Source organism: Amphiprion ocellaris, chromosome 2, assembly GCF_022539595.1.
Source record: "Amphiprion ocellaris isolate individual 3 ecotype Okinawa chromosome 2, ASM2253959v1, whole genome shotgun sequence".
Lineage (NCBI taxonomy): Eukaryota > Metazoa > Chordata > Actinopteri > Pomacentridae > Amphiprion > Amphiprion ocellaris.
This window is the reverse complement of record NC_072767.1, coordinates 35,128,428-35,147,277: the sequence shown is the minus strand read 5'-3', so window position 1 is coordinate 35,147,277 and position 18,850 is coordinate 35,128,428. Positions and strand designations below refer to the sequence as shown.

General features: G+C 43.9%; 1 protein-coding gene across 4 annotated transcripts in view; it reads left to right on the top strand.

Moving 5' to 3' along the window:
* Positions 1–18,572, top strand: part of lnx1 (ligand of numb-protein X 1) — a 37,530-nt gene extending 18,958 nt beyond the window's left edge. For 2 of the 4 annotated variants that reach the window (XM_023271836.3, XM_023271838.3), the window contains 9 exons: positions 4,776–5,023; positions 7,575–7,730; positions 9,728–9,936; positions 10,018–10,446; positions 12,428–12,562; positions 15,040–15,217; positions 16,314–16,560; positions 17,263–17,421; positions 17,544–18,572. In XM_023271836.3, coding sequence (XP_023127604.1) covers positions 4,776–5,023; positions 7,575–7,730; positions 9,728–9,936; positions 10,018–10,446; positions 12,428–12,562; positions 15,040–15,217; positions 16,314–16,560; positions 17,263–17,421; positions 17,544–17,679 — 1,897 coding nt within the window. In that variant the 3' untranslated portion in view covers positions 17,680–18,572. Of the gene's footprint in view, positions 1–4,775; positions 5,030–7,574; positions 7,731–9,727; positions 9,937–10,017; positions 10,447–12,427; positions 12,563–15,039; positions 15,218–16,313; positions 16,561–17,262; positions 17,422–17,543 lie in introns of all 4 variants that reach the window. The other 2 variants (XM_023271835.3, XM_023271837.3) reach the window with 1 other exon arrangement.
* Positions 18,573–18,850: the final 278 nt, after the last annotated feature.

Here is an 18,850-nt window from a genome sequence, read left to right as displayed (position 1 = left end):
CACCCCTAAAGAGGATTGGAGAATCTCACGGGCTTTGATGAGTTGTGAGCTGGTGTTTATTTCACATCACAAGAACAGGGCTGTTTGTGTCGCGGCCAGGGCAGCATCGTTACGACCACCAAGTCATCCGAAAGCATCATGGGTAGTTGTTAGCGTGCTGGAGAGAGTGGAGGAGGAGGGGATAGAGAGGGGGAGCGTAAGGGAGAGGGAGAGGACGAGCGCCGAGGATGTTTTGGTGTCTTCAGTCTTTATCTCGCCACAGATCCCGGGGTTTAAAGAGATGATGTGATAACTGAGACTGACCGAGACAAGGATACTGCAATGCTAATGAGCCCCCTCTAAGCTCAGTGATCATCCCCTCAAAAATGGCGCATTAGAATTGCTTTGCATAAGCACTCAAAGTTCCATCATTATACTCAAAAGGATATTTGTTCATGAGAAAAAGAAAAAAAGTGGAAATGTATGTATATGGATGCCTCACCTCTACAGCGTGGACTTAATTGGCTCACTTACCTTGGCTCTAGAGCTCCAGGACCACCCCGGTGAGAAAGACTAGGGCTTTCTGTCATGCTCCCCTGCCTCTAACCTCACACAGCGCACACTCTCTTTAACATTCAAGCTCAGACATTAAAAGCGTTAAAGCAGCAGAGATATGGTTATGGTTTTAAGGCAACTCTGATCCCCTGGAGGAAGGAGATTTTAATTAACAGGAGACAAAGGTTTTTCCTAAACGAGTCGCACACCAAACAATGGCTGTGCACAAGAGATGGCTCTTTATGTTTCTGTTGCTTATCATAAACTGCAACTTCTATCTTTTGTTCCTTGTAGCAGCAACACCTCTAAATATGTTTCTTCTTTTGGCTTTTATCATCTTTATCCAAGCCTTGGAAGCACAGAACAAGAAATGAAGTGCTTAAGATCTTCCGTACTCACAGCTGCTCTCACACACACTTAAAATCTGTGTGCATTCATTAAGACTTCGACAGACGTTTTTCTATGATTTGGGTGGTCTGTAAAAATGTATGTAGCTGAATGAACCTGTATTCATCGGTATTTGCCCATCTCCACTGACTGACTGTGGTTTTCCATTTTCCACTACTGGTGGTGAAACAGGGGAATGTTGTCTCAGTCTTCAGTTCCATATAGTCAGCACTGGATGGTGGTTTATGTCCAAGAAGAAAGGGAGCAAATGCATCAGTCAGAAACTACGGTACAATCAGTGCTGCTACACAGAGCTTTGGCAGGGAGAGAATCTATATATAGATGATATTAACATCAGCCAGGAGGAATTAAAGTTAAAGAGCAGATTGTTACACAGCGATGCCCACAGCAGCATAATTAGATCCTTGTTGTATCTGTTTTTATTATGGAGTGCAGTGAAATAATCACAATTGTTTGACTGAGAGTAGGACTAAGATATATTGCAATGTCAAACAATGCATCATTTTTCACCACACGATTTGATTAACTCCATTTGAAAAGAAATAATCTTTCTAGAATGATTACAGTGATCTGCATAGAAAATGAAAAATAATTCTAAAAAAGCTGAAAAAAACACATTTGGAACCTTTTTTATAAGTTGCAGCACTGGCACAGGCTTTCATAATATAGATTTTTTTTTGCTTTGGTTGGCCTTCAGATGTGGCTTTGTACTTGTCATTCAGAGCTTTGTGATGCTGCTTCAAATGGCCAAGTGGTGAAGCGACAACAATTGGAAGGAAATGCTCACAATTTGTTTCTGTCATTTCTGTGATCGAAATATTTTTTTATAGAACTGATTTTGCATTTCTTTGAGCAAAACAAATCTTTCTTTTCAGTGTTTCTTTCCTGTTTGTTGTTCATTTTGCTGTGCACACAAGGAGCCTGAATGTCAACTAACTCTGTATCTTGTAAAAAAATAAAAAAATGTAAAACGCTCAGCTCCTCCAAGAACCCCTAAATCAGAGTAAATCATGTTTTATTAGCAGATTTCTCTTGTAGATTAGTCATAGAAAATCAGAACTGCGCAAGCTTCTTTCTGTATCAGGAACAAATAATATTTGTTGCATGACATGTTTGAGTAAATTCGCCTTATGTCACGTGATCGCTGTTCATGCACACAGCGCTGTGTTGATGCTGAAACAGTATACTGTGCAGCTCTAATTGAGAGTCTAAAGCCATCATATTGATAGTTGCAGACAAATAATCTTATCTACTTGTTTTTGTAAATGAGAAGGCATGTTTCCTTTGATAAGGGAATATTTCAATCAAAGCAGAAAGCGGCGGACTGAACAACAGATGACCTCTGAGCAACCATCTGCCCAGCACTGCCATCCCTAAAGCAGCGCCAACAGATGATACAATGGCTAAAGCTGTATTTACTGTGATTCTTAGAAACATTAATCAACGTTTCTGGCCAGCTGACAATAGCAAAACATCTAAAATATGCATTTAAGTCGTAAAATAACATTGTGTTCTGCAATATTTTCACAATTTACCAATAAAAAGAAGTTTAAAAAATAGGTCAATGCAATACAAATTGGACTAAATCAGGAGAATTGCATATTGCACCAGGTATCTATAGTCAACTGCAGGAACTCGTGGCAGGCATGAGGTGGCAAAAGCTTTTACGGAAATTAGTCATTACACCCGTTGCGACGTAGGACCCAACGGCTTTAACTGTAACATTAACTCAGAGTGCACCAAAACAACAACAAATAATATTTATGAGATGTAACTCCAGTTCTATAAGCATGTAATAAATCAAACAATTTAAGGTTTGTTGTCTTGACTTGTTGTCCTTTTCAACTCTAACCAAACAACATTGATACCTGCACACAGATTTCCAGAGCTGTTCAGAAACACCTACCCTGCAGGAGGTACCTTTTGCTCCACTGAAAATAGCCCTGAAAGAGAATCTACTGGGACCGCCCCTGTGGATTCTCATTAGGGCTTGCGGTCAGAACATGCACAAAAGTCTGGTCCACCCTACAACGGCCCACAAGTCCCTGCAGTGGAAAATAGCCCATATGAACCTGCACACATGTACTCATTCCATGCATCTTTGTGCACACAGGTTTTGGTTTGGGGAGTTTCAGTTCACAGTGTGGCATGTCCCAGTGGTGTTTTAAAACAGTGTTCAGCTTTAATTCTTCTAATTGACAGTGAGAGACACGAGGAAAGCTTCTGCCCCCTCAGACTGCAGCGCTCCCTTCTGCTCTGCTGCTGAGTGAAATATTGCTCTATTCAGCCACTTCACTCAGTTAAGTGGTATGTTGCTGCATGGACATGCTTGATAGCATTCAATTTACTAACTGAAAGAACAGGAATAACTCACAGTGGCACTGCCCACACAGGTACACACACATGCAGCATGTGGCAGCGTGATGTCACAGGGTTCACAGATCGAGATCAATAGGCACTTCTGCTTTGTGCCGTGTTGTATCTGACCAGGAGTCTGACTCGTGGCTGCAAGTGAGATGTAGAACCCACTTCAGGATGAAATGATTTTTCTTGTTAAATGTAGACAGAGTGCATGACCCACCCAGACAGCTCTGTTATTGAGACAAAATGCTGCTCGTGGTAATGTGCTGCCCTGAGGGGGCCAAAGGCCTCCCCGTGCTCCAGCGGTTCATCGGAGTGTAATCCTGTTTCTCCGTGTCTCTGATATGATGTCCACCATTTTACCTTGCTTCTTACGTAACCGCTCCTTTTTGGCTCCATATCCTCCACACATGACCTCGCGGCACAGGAGAATGGATGCCGCTCCTCTTGTTTTTCTGAGCTACCATTGAAGCGGACCCTGGGTTTGATCCAGCTCATTAAAACCCAGTTAATGTTTGTGCTGATGGCTCCGCAGAGACAGCCAGAGAGACAAGCCAGAGTTATTCCTGCCTCTGATGAAGCGTCAGCTCAAAGTCTTCATGGCTTACAGATGGAGGAAAATTCTACAACAACATAATACCCTGCTCTGTAGGGATATCTTTAATTCACACACAAACATTCCCAATTTAATATTGTCAGTGTGAAAAGCCTTTTATGGCGTGTAGCATAATATCCACATGATTTTGTCTGTGTACTAGAGAGAGATTGTGGAAATGTGTTGCAGTTGTGGTATTACTGACAGTGTGAAGACATCTGGAACTTAGGAATAAGGTTTGTTTTTGAGAAAAGCAACATTCAAGCGATCTCTATATTCAAATGTTGTGTCAGCTACCCACCCTCCCTCCTCACTAATGGCTGCTTTTTTCCATTTGGATTCAATCATCTGTCAGGGATGCTCACACTCAGAGCAAAATAGAAAAAACCCTACATGTGATTACAGATATTGTCACAGGGAAGGTGTGCTAGCAGAAGAAACAGTTTTTTTTCCCTTGTGAGAGTAAATATGACATTCTCCGAGTGCTACCTTGTGAATTCTAAGTGAGAGCATCCTGCCATCGCATTTGTTGTTGTGTCTTATTGTACAGGCAGTGTGGTATCTTAAAGAGGTGCTGTTTGAGTGTTGAGGTCAGATAAGCAGTCTTTGTGTGAGGTGGTCCCAATGCAGACGATAGAGGTCAGTGTGCAGAAAGCCTCAGGCTGGAGGAGCTGCTGAAATCTGCTTGCATTAGTCTCGAGAATCTGACCTTTTCTTTAGTTGTTAGCATGAATCTGTTGACTTTCACTCTGACTGCTTCAGCATTTAGTTCATTGCTGCAACCCATCATCAGTGTCTCCACTTCATCAACAGTATTAATTGAACCCAATCTGTAATCCGAGTTTGAGGCTGACCTTTTTGTTTTGCGTGCCTGCAGGTGTAAAGGCGCCTCTCACTATGGGCTCTCGGCGGACAGGAAGCGACGCTCGCAGGAGGGTGAATGCACCGACAGCACGTCAGAGCTCACCATCGCCACGCTGCCCAACGACGGCCCCACCTCCGCCGCCGTGGCCCTCCTGTCAGACGAACCCGGCCTGGTCAACCCCGCCTTCGACCCCAGCATGGAGGACAACAGCCAGTCGGGCAGCACGACCAGCCTGGCGGCTCGCAGCAGCACCAAGAAGAGTGAGTGTGAGTGGGCGAAAGGACGTTTGTGTGTTTGTGTGTGGTCACGTTCAGTCCTGCATGACGTTAACTGAACAGAAGGAGTATGTTGGCCTGAATGACAGACTGAAAATCAATAGAGGGTAGAGAGCTCTCCTGTCTGTTACATAGTCGCCCAGTCAAAACCAGATGCCAGTGATCTGTGCTCAGACATACATTACACCTACAGCTTCCCAACATACAGTATAACCTCACTGCTCATTCAACCTCAAATACAGTCTTTGTTCTGCCTAATGGCCTCTGATAGAAATCCTATTAACCAATTAGCTCTACTGCCTTGTTTTTTCACCAATCCATAAAATCTCTCTTCATGGGAAACAGTAGAGAAATACAGAGGGAGAAAGTCACTGCGAGGGCAGGCACATTATGCAGTCAAGGAGAAATGGAAGGAAAGGTAGGTTAAATATAGCCGATGCAAGCGCGTGTTAATGCCCAATGACATGATCGCAGCGCTCCCTACGTTTCTCTTACCTGTGCAACCAGGAAGCAGTGTTCCTCTCTGCTATTCTAGTCCTACGCTAAAAGTAAGTGTACAGGCAGTGGGGACACCAAATGACGCTGCACCAGCACTTCGGGCCCGTCCGGCTGAGCGCCCACCACCACCGCCACGATCACCACTACTGCTGAACAAGCTGTCAGCTCCAGAAGCGGCTGGCGCTTTTAAAGAATAATGTGGCTGTCAGGAGCCCTTGCATCTCCCTGGGCCCGCAGAGGGAGGGAGGGAGGGAGGGAGGGAGGGAGGGAGGGGTGCTGCAGAGGCTCTCTGGCCTGTGCTCGGAGCAGCCAGGCAGGGGCTGCTGCTTCTCCACTGCAGCCTCCTGTAGCCTGTCTGTCTTCCTCTAAGAAAAGCAAAGTACCAGACAAGAGTCTCTTTGGGAAGGTCTCTTTGGACATAGTCACCAGAGTCCACGGTTGGTTACATCACTGCTGTAGTTACGCAACCGTGCAACTGTACTCTGCACGGATTGGGTTTATTAATTAAAGAGCCACCGGTTGAAACTCGCTCCTCCTTGCTCAAAAAAAGATGCATTATTTGAGCTTGTTGAAAGTTGCTGAACAAATAAAACTTGGAGGAAAAGGGTAGCGGAAGGCAAAAAAAGAAAAGCAGACTCTTTATCCATTTCAGTAAGACTACTGCAGTAACACGGTGGGTGTTCTAGCACACAGGGTCATCTGGCAAAAATATAACCTGAACCTGGGTCTACTTTTATGCTTTAAAGGTGCATGTATTTTCTTGCAAATAAACTTGGGCATGCGTGGGTTTTCTCCGGGTACTCCGGCTTTTTTCCCACAGTCCTAAAACATGCTGAGGTTAATTGGTAATTCTAAATTGTCCATAGGGGTGAATGCGAGTGTGATTGTTTGCCTCTATATGTAGCCCTGCGATAGACTGACCTGTCCAGGGTGTCCCCAGCCTTCGCCCTAAGTCAGCTGGGATAGACTCCAGCACCCCGTGACCCTAATTGGGATTAAGCAGTGTGGATGGATACATAGATGGATGTTTACATTTGATGTTTTGCAAAAATATACACTCTATGTATCCTCACAGTCCTGATGAACATTTACACTGGGCTTTATATCAGCTGATACCCCGAGTTTAGATATCAGGATCTGCATTGGCACTTCTTCAGTTTTTGCTTGCTAATAGTCTTCTTTTTCCCTGCCTTTTCCCTTTGTGGGTACATGTTCAAATCCAATTGCTGCTTGGCTGAATAATATTAAGCGTGCAGCAGGAGTGTGCATCGTGTTGAGAATGTGAGTCTTTGTACTTGACTGATGTTCAAAAGGGTTTATAGTTGTGCCAAATGGCCACACTCAAAGTCTCAGAAAGTCTCATCAGAGAACATTCATACTGTGGCACTTAGTTGTTGTCATGAAAAGTTCCACAAATAGTTGTGCAACTAAGAGAGCTGACAAGAAAAGTTCAGCGCCTGCCTCCTTGATCACCTCCATGCAGCTGGTCATTCATGGGAAGAAGTTAGATTGACAGTTTCATGAAGTAACCAAAACCTCAGACACACGCCCTCTTAATCCGACATTGGAAAAGTGAGCTGGGACAGTATTTCCACAGCTACCCGACTATCCAACAAACAGGAAAGAGTGAAAAGGCCCCTTTATGAGTAGTCATAAACACAATAGTTTATCTTTAATGCAATGCACTGTTCTAACCATTCAAATACACTTGGAAATATACTGTTCATCTCATAATCATAAACAAGGGGAAACTGATCACTAAAAACAGTCACAGTTGTAAAATCTTTTTTCATAGCTTACAATGTATTGTTTAGGCATCAAGACATCTTTAAAACTGTTGAGTACTATTTAAACTGGACTTCCTGGTACTTCATGTTCACACTGGGGTTGATAGCAACAGAAGAACACACATCTGTTTATGTTTTACATGAGGAGGCTTTGATTGGCTGTGAGCAGCCACATTCAGACATGTCCAGGCATGTTTGATGCTGAGGCGTTCTATAAAAGTCCTCTCTTTCTTCCCCTGTCTTCTCTGCAGTCAGAAACTTTGACCGGTCTTCAGTGAGAAGCCGCTCCTTCAGGAGGTTGAATCGGGCCTTCAGTGTTCTTCGGAGGACCAAGAGTGGCAATGCAGTCAGCAACGAGACATCTGAGGAGAGAGACAACGCCAGGAATTCCAGTGTGCCACAAGAAGGTATGGGGCAAAGGCCTTGGAACTATCTTTCTGATTCTTTAAGGTCCCTGAAGAGAGAGCTCAACGTGCGTGTGCATTTCCAAATGTGCATATTTGCGATGTTCCCTCAGCTGAACTAGGAGGGTGACATGGCTGGGAGCCCAAAGCGTAACAGCAGCATATGTTTCTTTAATAATTCAGCTGCAGATTGCATAAGTCCACTGGTCCATCACTACAGACAGATCAGGAGGGAGAGTGGTAGCCTGAGGCACTGTGGATAGGGATGGGATAGCAGAGGTCATTGGAGATGTGCCAGATGACGTTGTCCGTCCCTTCTACACCTCCTGTTCGTCTCTTCTACCTCATCGTCCTACCAGTCTTCCCCTTCTCCATCTCCTTGTCCACTAACTCTACATCCCTTCCTCCTCGCCTCCTTGCCTTCAGGTTTGCACCAGCTTGATGGAGTAGGCCTCAGGGAATGCAATGTTCATGACATGGTGAATCCATAAGATGTTATACAGTGAAGAATGTGTACTCTAGGGATACTTAATGCAATATCCACAGCCCGACCCTTGTGATAATAAAACGGTGGAATATATAGTCAACCATAATGGAGCATAATGTTGAAGCTGCAGCGTTATGGGAAGAGGAGGAGGAACGTGGCATTGCGTAAGAATGAAGGATGACGAATGATCGGGGACTAGATTATTCTCTGAGGCCATCACTGAGGAGGCTGAGAGAATAGATTAAATATTCATCGCCTGCCGCTGGAGAGACAAAGATAGATGGGGAAGATGGAAGAATGAAGTAGGGATAGACCCATACAGAACAGATGGAGGGAAGAGTGGATACAGGGGGAGAAATACAATGGAAATAAAGAAATAAAGGCATGACAATGTCCCCATGGACTGAGGAGTGGGTGAAAATAAAAGGAGCAATGATGGGATGAAGTAAGACAGAGGTTGAAAGGGTGTGTGATGGAGAGAAAGAAGGGTTACATAATAGCTGCAGGTCTCTGTGTATGTGCTGTCCACCCTTGAAGCAATCTGCTGCGATAAAGACAAAATATTGACTTTGGAATGGAGAAAGTGCAGCGTCGAGTAGAACGAGCGGCCGAGCCTACAGAGCTGGAGACACAGAGGGAGAGACAGCCCACTGAGGAATAAGAGGAGAAGGAGACATTCTTCACAACCAAAGAAAAAGAAAATAAGATGAGAAATGCATCCTCTCTGTCAGTTATTGGCCAAGGTTGTCAGCCAAAATAGGCACAAAAGATCCCCACCCACCTCCACATGGTCCACCTTCAGGATGTGTCATTCTGCTGTTAAGTGGAATTCATCAGCGGGCATGAGGGGAGGGGACAATAGAATGAGATAAAACTTGCAGAAAAGTACATTTACCTTAGAAATGTTGAGGTTTGTGTGAGGAGAAAATTCTGCATTCATTGTTACAGTGGAATCCTGTATATTGGTTCAGCTGATCGAGTGTTGAGATGAAAACAAGTGAACAAATCTTCTACAAATTGAATTTTTTTGAAATCATACTGTTGTGACATCCTTTGAACATCTTGGAGCGATTTGTTTCAAGAAAAACTAGAGGATGTAAGCCTTTTTCAATAAACATCTTCACAGTGTGGTGGTTGGACTGTGTGCGAAGCTTGTGTGTATTCTAACTTTTCTTGCATCCCCACCCAAGTAATGACTTTGTGGAAATTTGAAATTGAGGGTTTTCCCAAGCATACTTGCTACAGATGTATGTGACTAATGATACAAACATTGTGCAGGATAATCAGCCAAGGAAATTTTCCCTCTTGGCTTGTACAAGTTTGTTTTAGTAACCTGAGGGAGTAGAGACAGCTGGTTCCACTGCTGAACCTCTCCACCACGGTCTACCACTCTTCTACCGCTCTCTCTCTTTCTCCCACTTCCTCTCCTGTTTTATTTGGCTGTTTCTCAAGTTTTTTTCTTGTACAGTAGAACTAAACTCAGCCTTTTTCTTTTCCAACATCTTCTCTCCAGTGCTGCCTCTTCCTCAGCTGCATCACCTGATCCCTGACGGTGAGGTTACCAGTATTAAGATCACGCGGGAGGATCCGTCCGATCCGCTGGCCATCAGCATCGTCGGCGGCAGCGAGACCCCTTTGGTTCGCATCCTCATCCAGGATATCTATAGGGAAGGCGTCATTGCCCGGGATGGACGCTTGCTGCCTGGGGACATGATTCTGAAGGTAAAATGAGTTTCACAAAACACCAAGAAGCGTTCAGAGTTTTAAGTCCACTTTTAAATTGCATTTCCGTTTCCCTCTCAGGTAAATGGCATCGACATCAGCAACGTACCCCACTGCTTTGCCGTGGCAACCCTCAAACAACCCTGCCAACTCCTCCGGCTAACAGTTCTCAGAGAACAGCGCCATCGATACCGCTCGCACTCGCACGGCCACCAACATGGCCACGGACACGGCCTCGACATCGCCAGTGGCCACCCGCCCCACGGCCTGCCCCACCATCCCATGAGAGACGACAGCATCCATGTGGTCCTGAATAAAAGCACTCCAGATGAACAGCTGGGCATCAAGCTGGTGCGGCGGCCAGAGGAGCACGGCGTCTACATCTTTCACCTGCTGGAGGGCGGGCTGGCGGCACGTGATGGACAGTTGTGCGTTGCCGACCGCGTGCTGGCCATCAACGGGCACGATCTACGCTACGGAGCGCCCGAACACGCTGCACTGCTTATTCAGGTCAGTCAGCAGGGGCTAAAGGAAAAACAGCACGCATTAGCATAATACGGAAAGTTCACAGTTGTGACAAATGCGTCCACATGTTGCTACAGACCATAAACAACTGCTCTTACTGAGTCCCTGAGGTATTAAAGATAATTGTGGTGATTCAGGCTAATTGTGTTGTGCTGTGCTGTTGTGTCTGTACTCGCTGCACTTAATAGTATTTAATTGTGGTGACTCCCTGATGGACCAGGCCATGTGGCTGCCTCTGGTTCCTGGTTGATGCCAGTCAGTGATTGTGTGTTTTTGGTTAATAGTGGTTAATTGCATTGTGTTTGTGGCTGATTGCACAGGGTTTCTGGGCTCGCAGTTCCTGTCTGTGCAGTCTGACCGGCTCTTTTGGGCCTCGGTGGAGCCAAGATGGCCTCTCAGAGCAGGCACTTTCTGTCAGAGATTAAGAACTAGCAGGGAAGAAATTAAATTAGTCCAATTAAGGCAATAATGGGTTGGACTGGCTAATTCAGGACTCAGCTCTGTGCTAGAGAGACCAGTGGGAATCTCTGAGGAATGAGAGCGGTGAGAGGGATGCAGTCAGCCAGGCTGTGTGGCTGTTAGACAACCTGGATGTGGACGTGTGAATGACTGTAGCTGGAGTGCAGAAGTAAGAGTTTGAATTACAGAAAGACAACAACAGGTTACTACGATCTGGCAGTGAATGAAAAATACTTTTCCTATTACCCATTATCTCACCATTTAGAATAGGTTATTTGTTCCCATGTTGAAATTCTACTTGTAATGTTCACAGCATTGAAAATTACATTGTATGATGGTTGTTGTTGTTTTTTTTAACAATGAGCGTCAAAAATGAAATTCCGTGGACATTTTATAGTATTCAGAGTATTTGATGAGAGGCTTGAGGTCACTCTCATATCTGTCTGTTAAATCTGCTATCTGTCTGTTATTTGCTTAGTTTAGCATCAAGACTGAATATGGGAAAATGACTGTCTTGGTTGTGTCTGAAGGTTAAAAAAATCCACCTACTTAAAACCACTAAGCTTAACTAATAAAGACTCGCTGTGGTAAAAAATCGATTATTTTTTTCTTGTTACTCGTCCTTATGGTGTTTTTTATATGCCAGAAGACATAGTGTGTGAAGTCAGGGAATTATTTTCATGTAAAATAAACTCCAAAATATGGAACTTTGATTCATAGAGGTGTGTTTGGGGGTTTAATCAATGACTAGAGCTCATTGTTTTTACATTTTAGCTTTTGGTGTGGATTCAACAACTTGTGATTTTTGTCCTGAAACTTACAAGGAGGGGCTGACTGTTGGTTGTTTTTTTTGTGTTTGTTTGTTTTTCCAAAGCTTGTACCAACTATTATTATCAATAACCAAGAAGACTGATTATCAGTATTTGGAAGTGCTGTACATTTCACTGAACAGAAAGCCTCATAGAAAGCCTTTGATATTGTATGCCAAAATCATACATCAAAATTAGGAGTGCATTTGCAGTAAAAATTTAAATCTATATATCTATGGTGTCAAAATTTTAAATAACTTAAGCTCCAACACAAAATTTTGTTGAAATGCTTTTGTTAATTATGTTTAACTGACTGAAACCTTTCAACCCTGCGCTGTTGTGGCTATTACTTGTGATGTGTAGCCAGTCAGATAGTGCTGTGGGCAGGACATTGATTGAGACCACAGACCGATGCCTGTGTATAGACAGAGGTCAACATACTCTGACTAATTAAATTTATTTCATCAAATATTCTTGATTGGAAAAATGCTGAACATCAAATCCAGTAATCAGTCAGGCTGATATCTGAGGAACCCAACGAAGTAGCCGCTGTCTGTTGCTATACACTTCATGTAGCACAGACGTCAGAGTGGTATCGATGCTCTTGTCTTGGCCAGAAAGTGAATAAAACTTTCTAAACTATTACTTAAGTATCGTTTGAAACTCATGTTGAAACTTTCTGTTGTTTTATTTTTAAGGCGAGTGAGGAGCGTGTCCATTTCATAGTGTCTCGTCAGATCTGCCTGCCCACCCCAGACATCCTACAAGAAGCTCCGTGGGCCATGGATGGTCCCCCACCGTATTCCCCTGTGGATATAGAGCAAACACTGCTGGTGAGTAGCTCATACAGACACATACTGTATGCACAAGAGACAAGAGGCAAGAACAGCTCCGATAGACAGAGAAGAGCTTTGTTCCTCCGTCTCCCCTTTCTATGATAAATATTCCCATTCAGGTGCAAATGATCCATGGAGGTATTATTCTCCCATCAAAGCTGAGAATGTCATCCGAGGGGTGCACTGGGAAACTCCTCTCCTCTCGCAAAATTGTCAGCCATCTATTTTTTGGCTCATGGAAAACATCCCCGTACCCCACAGGATTTAGTTTTTATCCACCAATCCTTCCCCAAAAGATTTTACCCAGCTCCTTACTGAACATGGTTGTTGTTTCTCTTGCTCTCACAAAGAGCCAAGGTGAAAGCAGAACAGGATGTTCAGTTTTCTATAATGATCAACTTGACACACCCTCTTCAAATTCTGATTAGAGAAGCTGAATTTTTAGACTAGAGTCTGATTTCAGATGTGGTTCAAGTGCCAGTCAGTCATTAAGCCTAAAAATGACTCCTATCTCCTTTCAGAGCACTAATAATTTTGAGCTAAATATCCTGTAAAGGGCTGCACAGTGGCTTGGTGGTTAGCACTTTCACCTTGCAGCTACAGGATCCCTGGTTCGCGGTGATTTGTCCAGGGTGGCCCCTGCTTTCACCCTAACTCAGCTAGGATAGACTCCAGCACCCCCGTGACCCTAATGAGGATTAAACAGTGTAGATAATGGATGGATGGATGGATGGATGGATAGACGATGGATGGAAGGATGGATGGACATCCTGTAGAAGAAATAAATAGCATTTTACAAAACACTCTTTTTCGCTTTCTTGCAAAAAAGTTGGAATATTTACCATAATGTATTATTTATAAATAGTAAATATGCCACTATAGCCAACAGCCTGTTGGCTTAGTTTAGAAGAAAGACTAGAAAGGGGAGAAATGAAGTAACACAGAAGTGCAAGAAACTGCAGTTCCCCAAATGGCCACTGGAGGCTCCCCCTGAAAGCCAGTAAATTCCCATAGACCCCCATATTACAATTACCAGCTTGACAGCAGAAATCAATATGCTGACAGTCTGGTACAAAAAATATTTTTAGTCTCCACTGCTAATTTCCCAGTTCATGACAACTGTGTGAGGGGGCTTTTTATATAACTAAGCCTTTTAAATATTTAAAGTTATGCATACAGGTTTGAATGACAGGTTGGTGCCATCACAGGACAGTTTGTGTCCCAGAGACGTTTGCATCCTCAGTCCCAGTCACGCGTCACCTCTTTGCCCATTTTTTAGATCAGTAGGGAGTTAGGAGGAGTCAGACAATGCAAATACGGCAATGGCCAGAGCCACGACACTGAGCTTCTAAACCTGTTCAAAAAACCTGTAAGTGGCATCGCAGATCATGTCCATCTTCATATACATTCAATGGGAAAAAAAATCTAATGGGGGTGACTATGAACAACAGTTGAGTCTGTCTGTCATTGAGTGTCTTCAAGTTTTACAATTACTTATTTCTGACAGTCTACAATGCTTGAGTAAATTAATCCCTAAACCTGGTAACATATTTAAATAAATCCTGCAAGAATCCCTGAAGCTCACCAGATAACATGTGAAGCCACCACCTACTACGTCAGTGTACGACACACATTTTCCACACAGTGTATTATGTAGGGGGGAGGTGAATGTGGACAGTTTTCACAGAGCTACAGTCAGTGCTGTGCCCCGAGGTCAGTCATGTGACTGCGAGTGATCTCCTGCTGTAAGCGCAGCAGAAATGTGTGAATGCAGCACATTAGCGAAGCAGCACAAGCTACATCCCATCAACCTCAATGTGTCCATGTGTTATTCATTACTACTTCGCTCTCCCTCATCTGACTCACAAACAAGCTCGCCATAAATAAAATCTCACTCACTTTATCCCACACACTGCCTCGTTCACCACACCAAATGGCGCATCGCGACGTCTGCGAATAAATCAGTTTCTCAATATTGAACATGGACACAGAATGAGGAGGCACTTGAGCTGCCTTGATGTCCTACCCTAATAACCACCATATATTATACATTAGCAGTCATGCTAATGAGGTCATTCATCAATTTGCTGTTAACTATGTCTGTGTTATTGGGCTCTTGTTCCCGTAGCACAGCATGGGTGGCATTCATGTGACTTCTCCTAACATTATCGCAAGTCTCACAGAAAACAGTCCTTATTATTATGCAAATGTGATACTCCAAGATCTAATTAAATTATTAAATCTATAGAAGGTGCCCTTGGTGTAAGTTCATATCATGTTTGGAGTTAATGTGGTATTAAGAATGTGGATACACAAAAAAGACACTGGAGACACTATGATGATAGCTTTAGTTATGAATGTGTGGCATGGCAGCGGGGCATAAAAACATGTTAAAAAATCCAGTCTTGTTTCTTTCAAAATCTATTATTAATGTACACTCCACTTCAACTACTCTTTCTCTGTCCCCGGTGAAGGACTCTTGTCAGAAGCCTGCATGCTATGAGAAGACAGTGACTCTAAGTAAGGAGCCGTATGACTCCCTGGGTATGACGGTGGCGGGCGGCATGTCCAGCCGAGGGTGGGACCTCCCCATTTACGTCACAAACGTGGACGCTGATGGAGTGGTGGGACAAGAGGGCTCCATTCGTAAAGGTAAAATGAAAGTCTAATCACCTAATCATGTAATTATCACAATATTGCGCTTATCTTTTGGTACAATAGGTGTAATGTTCAGTGTTTGTGTGAAATAATTGCTCATTTAGTGGATTAGCTTTGTATCGTTACTGTTGTGCAAATCAGTGAAGCATTAATGCGGGCAGACTGTCGCGGATGAGGCTTTGGTGATGAATACTCTGTATATAATACAGGGGGAGTGACTGATGAACACTTAAGACTCGTGTTTCATTATGAAGGTTATTCATCCAACAGCAAACTATGGTGCTGCTGTGGTTCAGTGCCCTGCAAATTAACTCTAATGCACTTAAACAAAAAACACAAACAAAGATTTGCATAGCAGTGCTCAGGACTGATTGTGTTCCAGAGGAAAATTTCTTAAAGTGCTCAACTATTTTGTTCTATGAAATCTGTCAGGTCTGCAGCACCAAAACATGGAGATGCACACAGTGTTATTGCAGCAGTCTTGATCTTCTATAATGCAGTGGAAGGCAGGGGAATGGGAGATTTTCTCCCCAAATGCTGATTCCAGCATATCCATCTTAAAACATAACCATATTAAGCCCGTCATTACACTCAATCCCCGCCTGACTGAAGCTCTGTTTATGAGAGGAGCAAGAGAAATGTTGTGGTGGGCCGTAACTCGTATAAAGACTTCATGAAAGCAGAAGTAAATTGAGTCTGCTGTCCTGTGCATGGTTCAAGGTGCACATTACTGTATTCATGGGGGACACAGCAGCAGCAGCTGTCTCTGTTTGTGCGGTTATGAAGCATGTTTGTGTATTGTAATGGAGTATTAATTTGAATATCCTCGCAGGGCAAATGTGTCCTTTGAGTTGCTTACTAGCAAGCTGGACCGTGCTGTCTATTTATCTTTGCACCACTTTCATCACTGGGAGGCTTTTTAAAGCACAGGTGGCGCTCGGTTTGCATCCCTTTGTGTTCCAGCACGGAGGTTGATGAATATTAAATAGGCAGATGATGAGTCCCTGTAATGTGTGCTTTTAAAAAGCTATTATCAGGGCAGCAACCCCAGGCAGAGGATGAGCTGTACTGTCCACTTCTTCCCCCGCAGGTGACATTTTGTTAAATGTGAACGGGGTGGACTTGACGGGGGTGACGCGAGGTGAAGCCGTGGCCAACTTGAAGAACACCTCCTCTCCCGTTGTGCTCAAGGTCTTGGAGATGCGTCCTCCGGATGAAAGCCTGCAAGAGTGCACGTTGCCACCTTGTCTCACGCCGTCGCCCACAGATAGCACCAAGAGCCCGGTGCCCAACGACGATTACTCCCCACTGTGGGTGTCATGGCTGCAGCTACCCAGGTGAGCCTCCACTGTTGTCTCTTCATCCACTCCATCTCCCCTTTTATACTTTTTCTGAGCCTAATATAATTTACACCCCCAGCTCCAGTCCCTTTGACCTCTGCCAGCTGGTGCCAAGGGAAATTTTGACACCGCCAGCTGGGAAGGCTCATTATACTTTTAAAACTAAGTTTTACGCCTAAATATTCCCCACTACTATATCAGCAAAACTTCTAAGAATTAAAAACTTACTCTGTGATTGTAGTGTGGGAATTTATTTTTACACTACAGTGTGTATTCAGGAAGACAGGGGTGTGCTGATAGCAATAAACACCTGCTGCTCCTGCTTTCATAAAATAAGAAAAAATAAAATTGTGTTTCTCCCATAATAGGGAATTGATTAGGAGTTGAAACCAAGTACTGATTTGCCGTGAAAATGCAGCCTCGACCACAGAGGCAGCTGAAAGGATTTGAATGTAATTTTCATTTAGCTGTGGGCTGTCTGTACGAGACTGATATAGAAGTCCAACTACTCTCACTGCCTCACATCTTCAGGGAAGTGAGAAATCACACCTTCATTAAAAAAGCAGCCAGGTCTTCTGAGCGGGACGCAGCTCAGCGGTCTGGCTCCTGCACATGTACTCAGTATAGATATACAGTATATGTAATTTATAGATGCAGTTGAGAGATTAGTGTTGCTAATCTCCCTGTTGGCTGATGCAGGCATCTCTACTGCTGCAAAGACATCGTCCTGCGGCGGAGCACTTCAGGCAGCCTGGGCTTCAGTATTGTGGGAGGTCAGGAGGAGGTCAACTGCAATCAATCCTTTTTTATCCGCTCCATCGTGGAGGGGACACCAGCCTACAATGACGGCAGGATAAGGTATTCAGCCACTGTATATCCCTTTTACCTCTGAACAAAATCTTTCAGACCAGCTTCAAAACACAATCTTGGTACTGCAGGTGAAATATGCTTATTTTTAATGGCCCTCTCTCTCCCTGTAGGTGTGGGGACATCCTGCTCGAGGTGAACGGGAAGGGCACTTGGGGAATGACCCACACAGCTTTGGTTCGCCTCCTGAAGGAGCTCCGGGGCAGAATCACCCTGACCATCGTCTCGTGGCCGGGCAGCCTGCTGTAGCAGTGCTCCAAGCAATCCAGCACTGCTTTAGTGGCACTGACCGAGAAATGTGGAAGCTTTGGACTGGCTGACCACCTTAAGCTTGGTGTGTGGGAGAAGCTTAGAATAGTGCTGTAGCTGTTTGGATATCTCACTTCTGATGGACAGCTGAGACTTTGCCAGGAGTTTGGAGGGGGACAGAGATGAGACTGGATTGTGACCAGTAGTTAACTTGCCCCTCTTGAGAATGCTGAGCTGGGAGGATCCAGGCCTGAGCCACTTCTAACACGGAAGTTGGGCGTTATCTGTTTAGAGGACATGGTCATTCTCTGGAACAGCTTCCAGCCAGTGGGGGTGAGAGGATCGAGAGGAGACACAACACGTTGCCAATTCCAGTAGTTATACTGTATATTACGATATGCGTTACGTTGGACACACATTTCTTTACTGTAAATGTTGGGTGTCTCAAAAAAGTACTGATCCAAGCACTTGTAATATGTTTTTTTTGTTTGTTTGTCGTATGGCCTTTAAACGTAGGCTTTATTCTGTTTGTGCTGACAGTGGTTATCATCTTCATACGTTGACCTGAAGACACGTTGCCGAGTAGTAGTCTGTGAGGTTTTTTTCTGTTATTTCAGAAGCTATGGCTAAATTATCAAACCACTGGCAAGAAAATATACGAAAAAAATAAAGGATCAATGTGTTCACAACATGTTAAAATAATATTTAATTAGGTGACATTGTGGAGGCCTTACTAATTTTCTTACTTTTAAGAAAAAAAACTGACTTAGATTCTGTGTATCAGTGGATGGTCTGAGGTTCATCTGCTGTGGTTCTGTCTGTCACACTTCGGCCTGTGTAGTAAATCTGATGGTACATTTGGTTAAATGATCAATAAAGTCATTTGAAAATGAGATCAGTGTGAGAAACTGATTACAGGCACAGTTCACTGGACAGCTTCATGCACAAGCCTTACTTCAACTCAACGAAATAGCAACATGACAAGCAATACAATACATACATACTGTACAAAAAACAAATACATAAAATTATCTTTAGTTTTTCTAATAAAATCAAACTTAAAAATATGCTGAGGACCAGTTCAGTTTTTGAATTATAAAAGGACCGTTTTGCCTGTACGATGCCAAAGGGCAACTCTTCTCATTAAACAGACTGAGAGTCAGTCAGATTT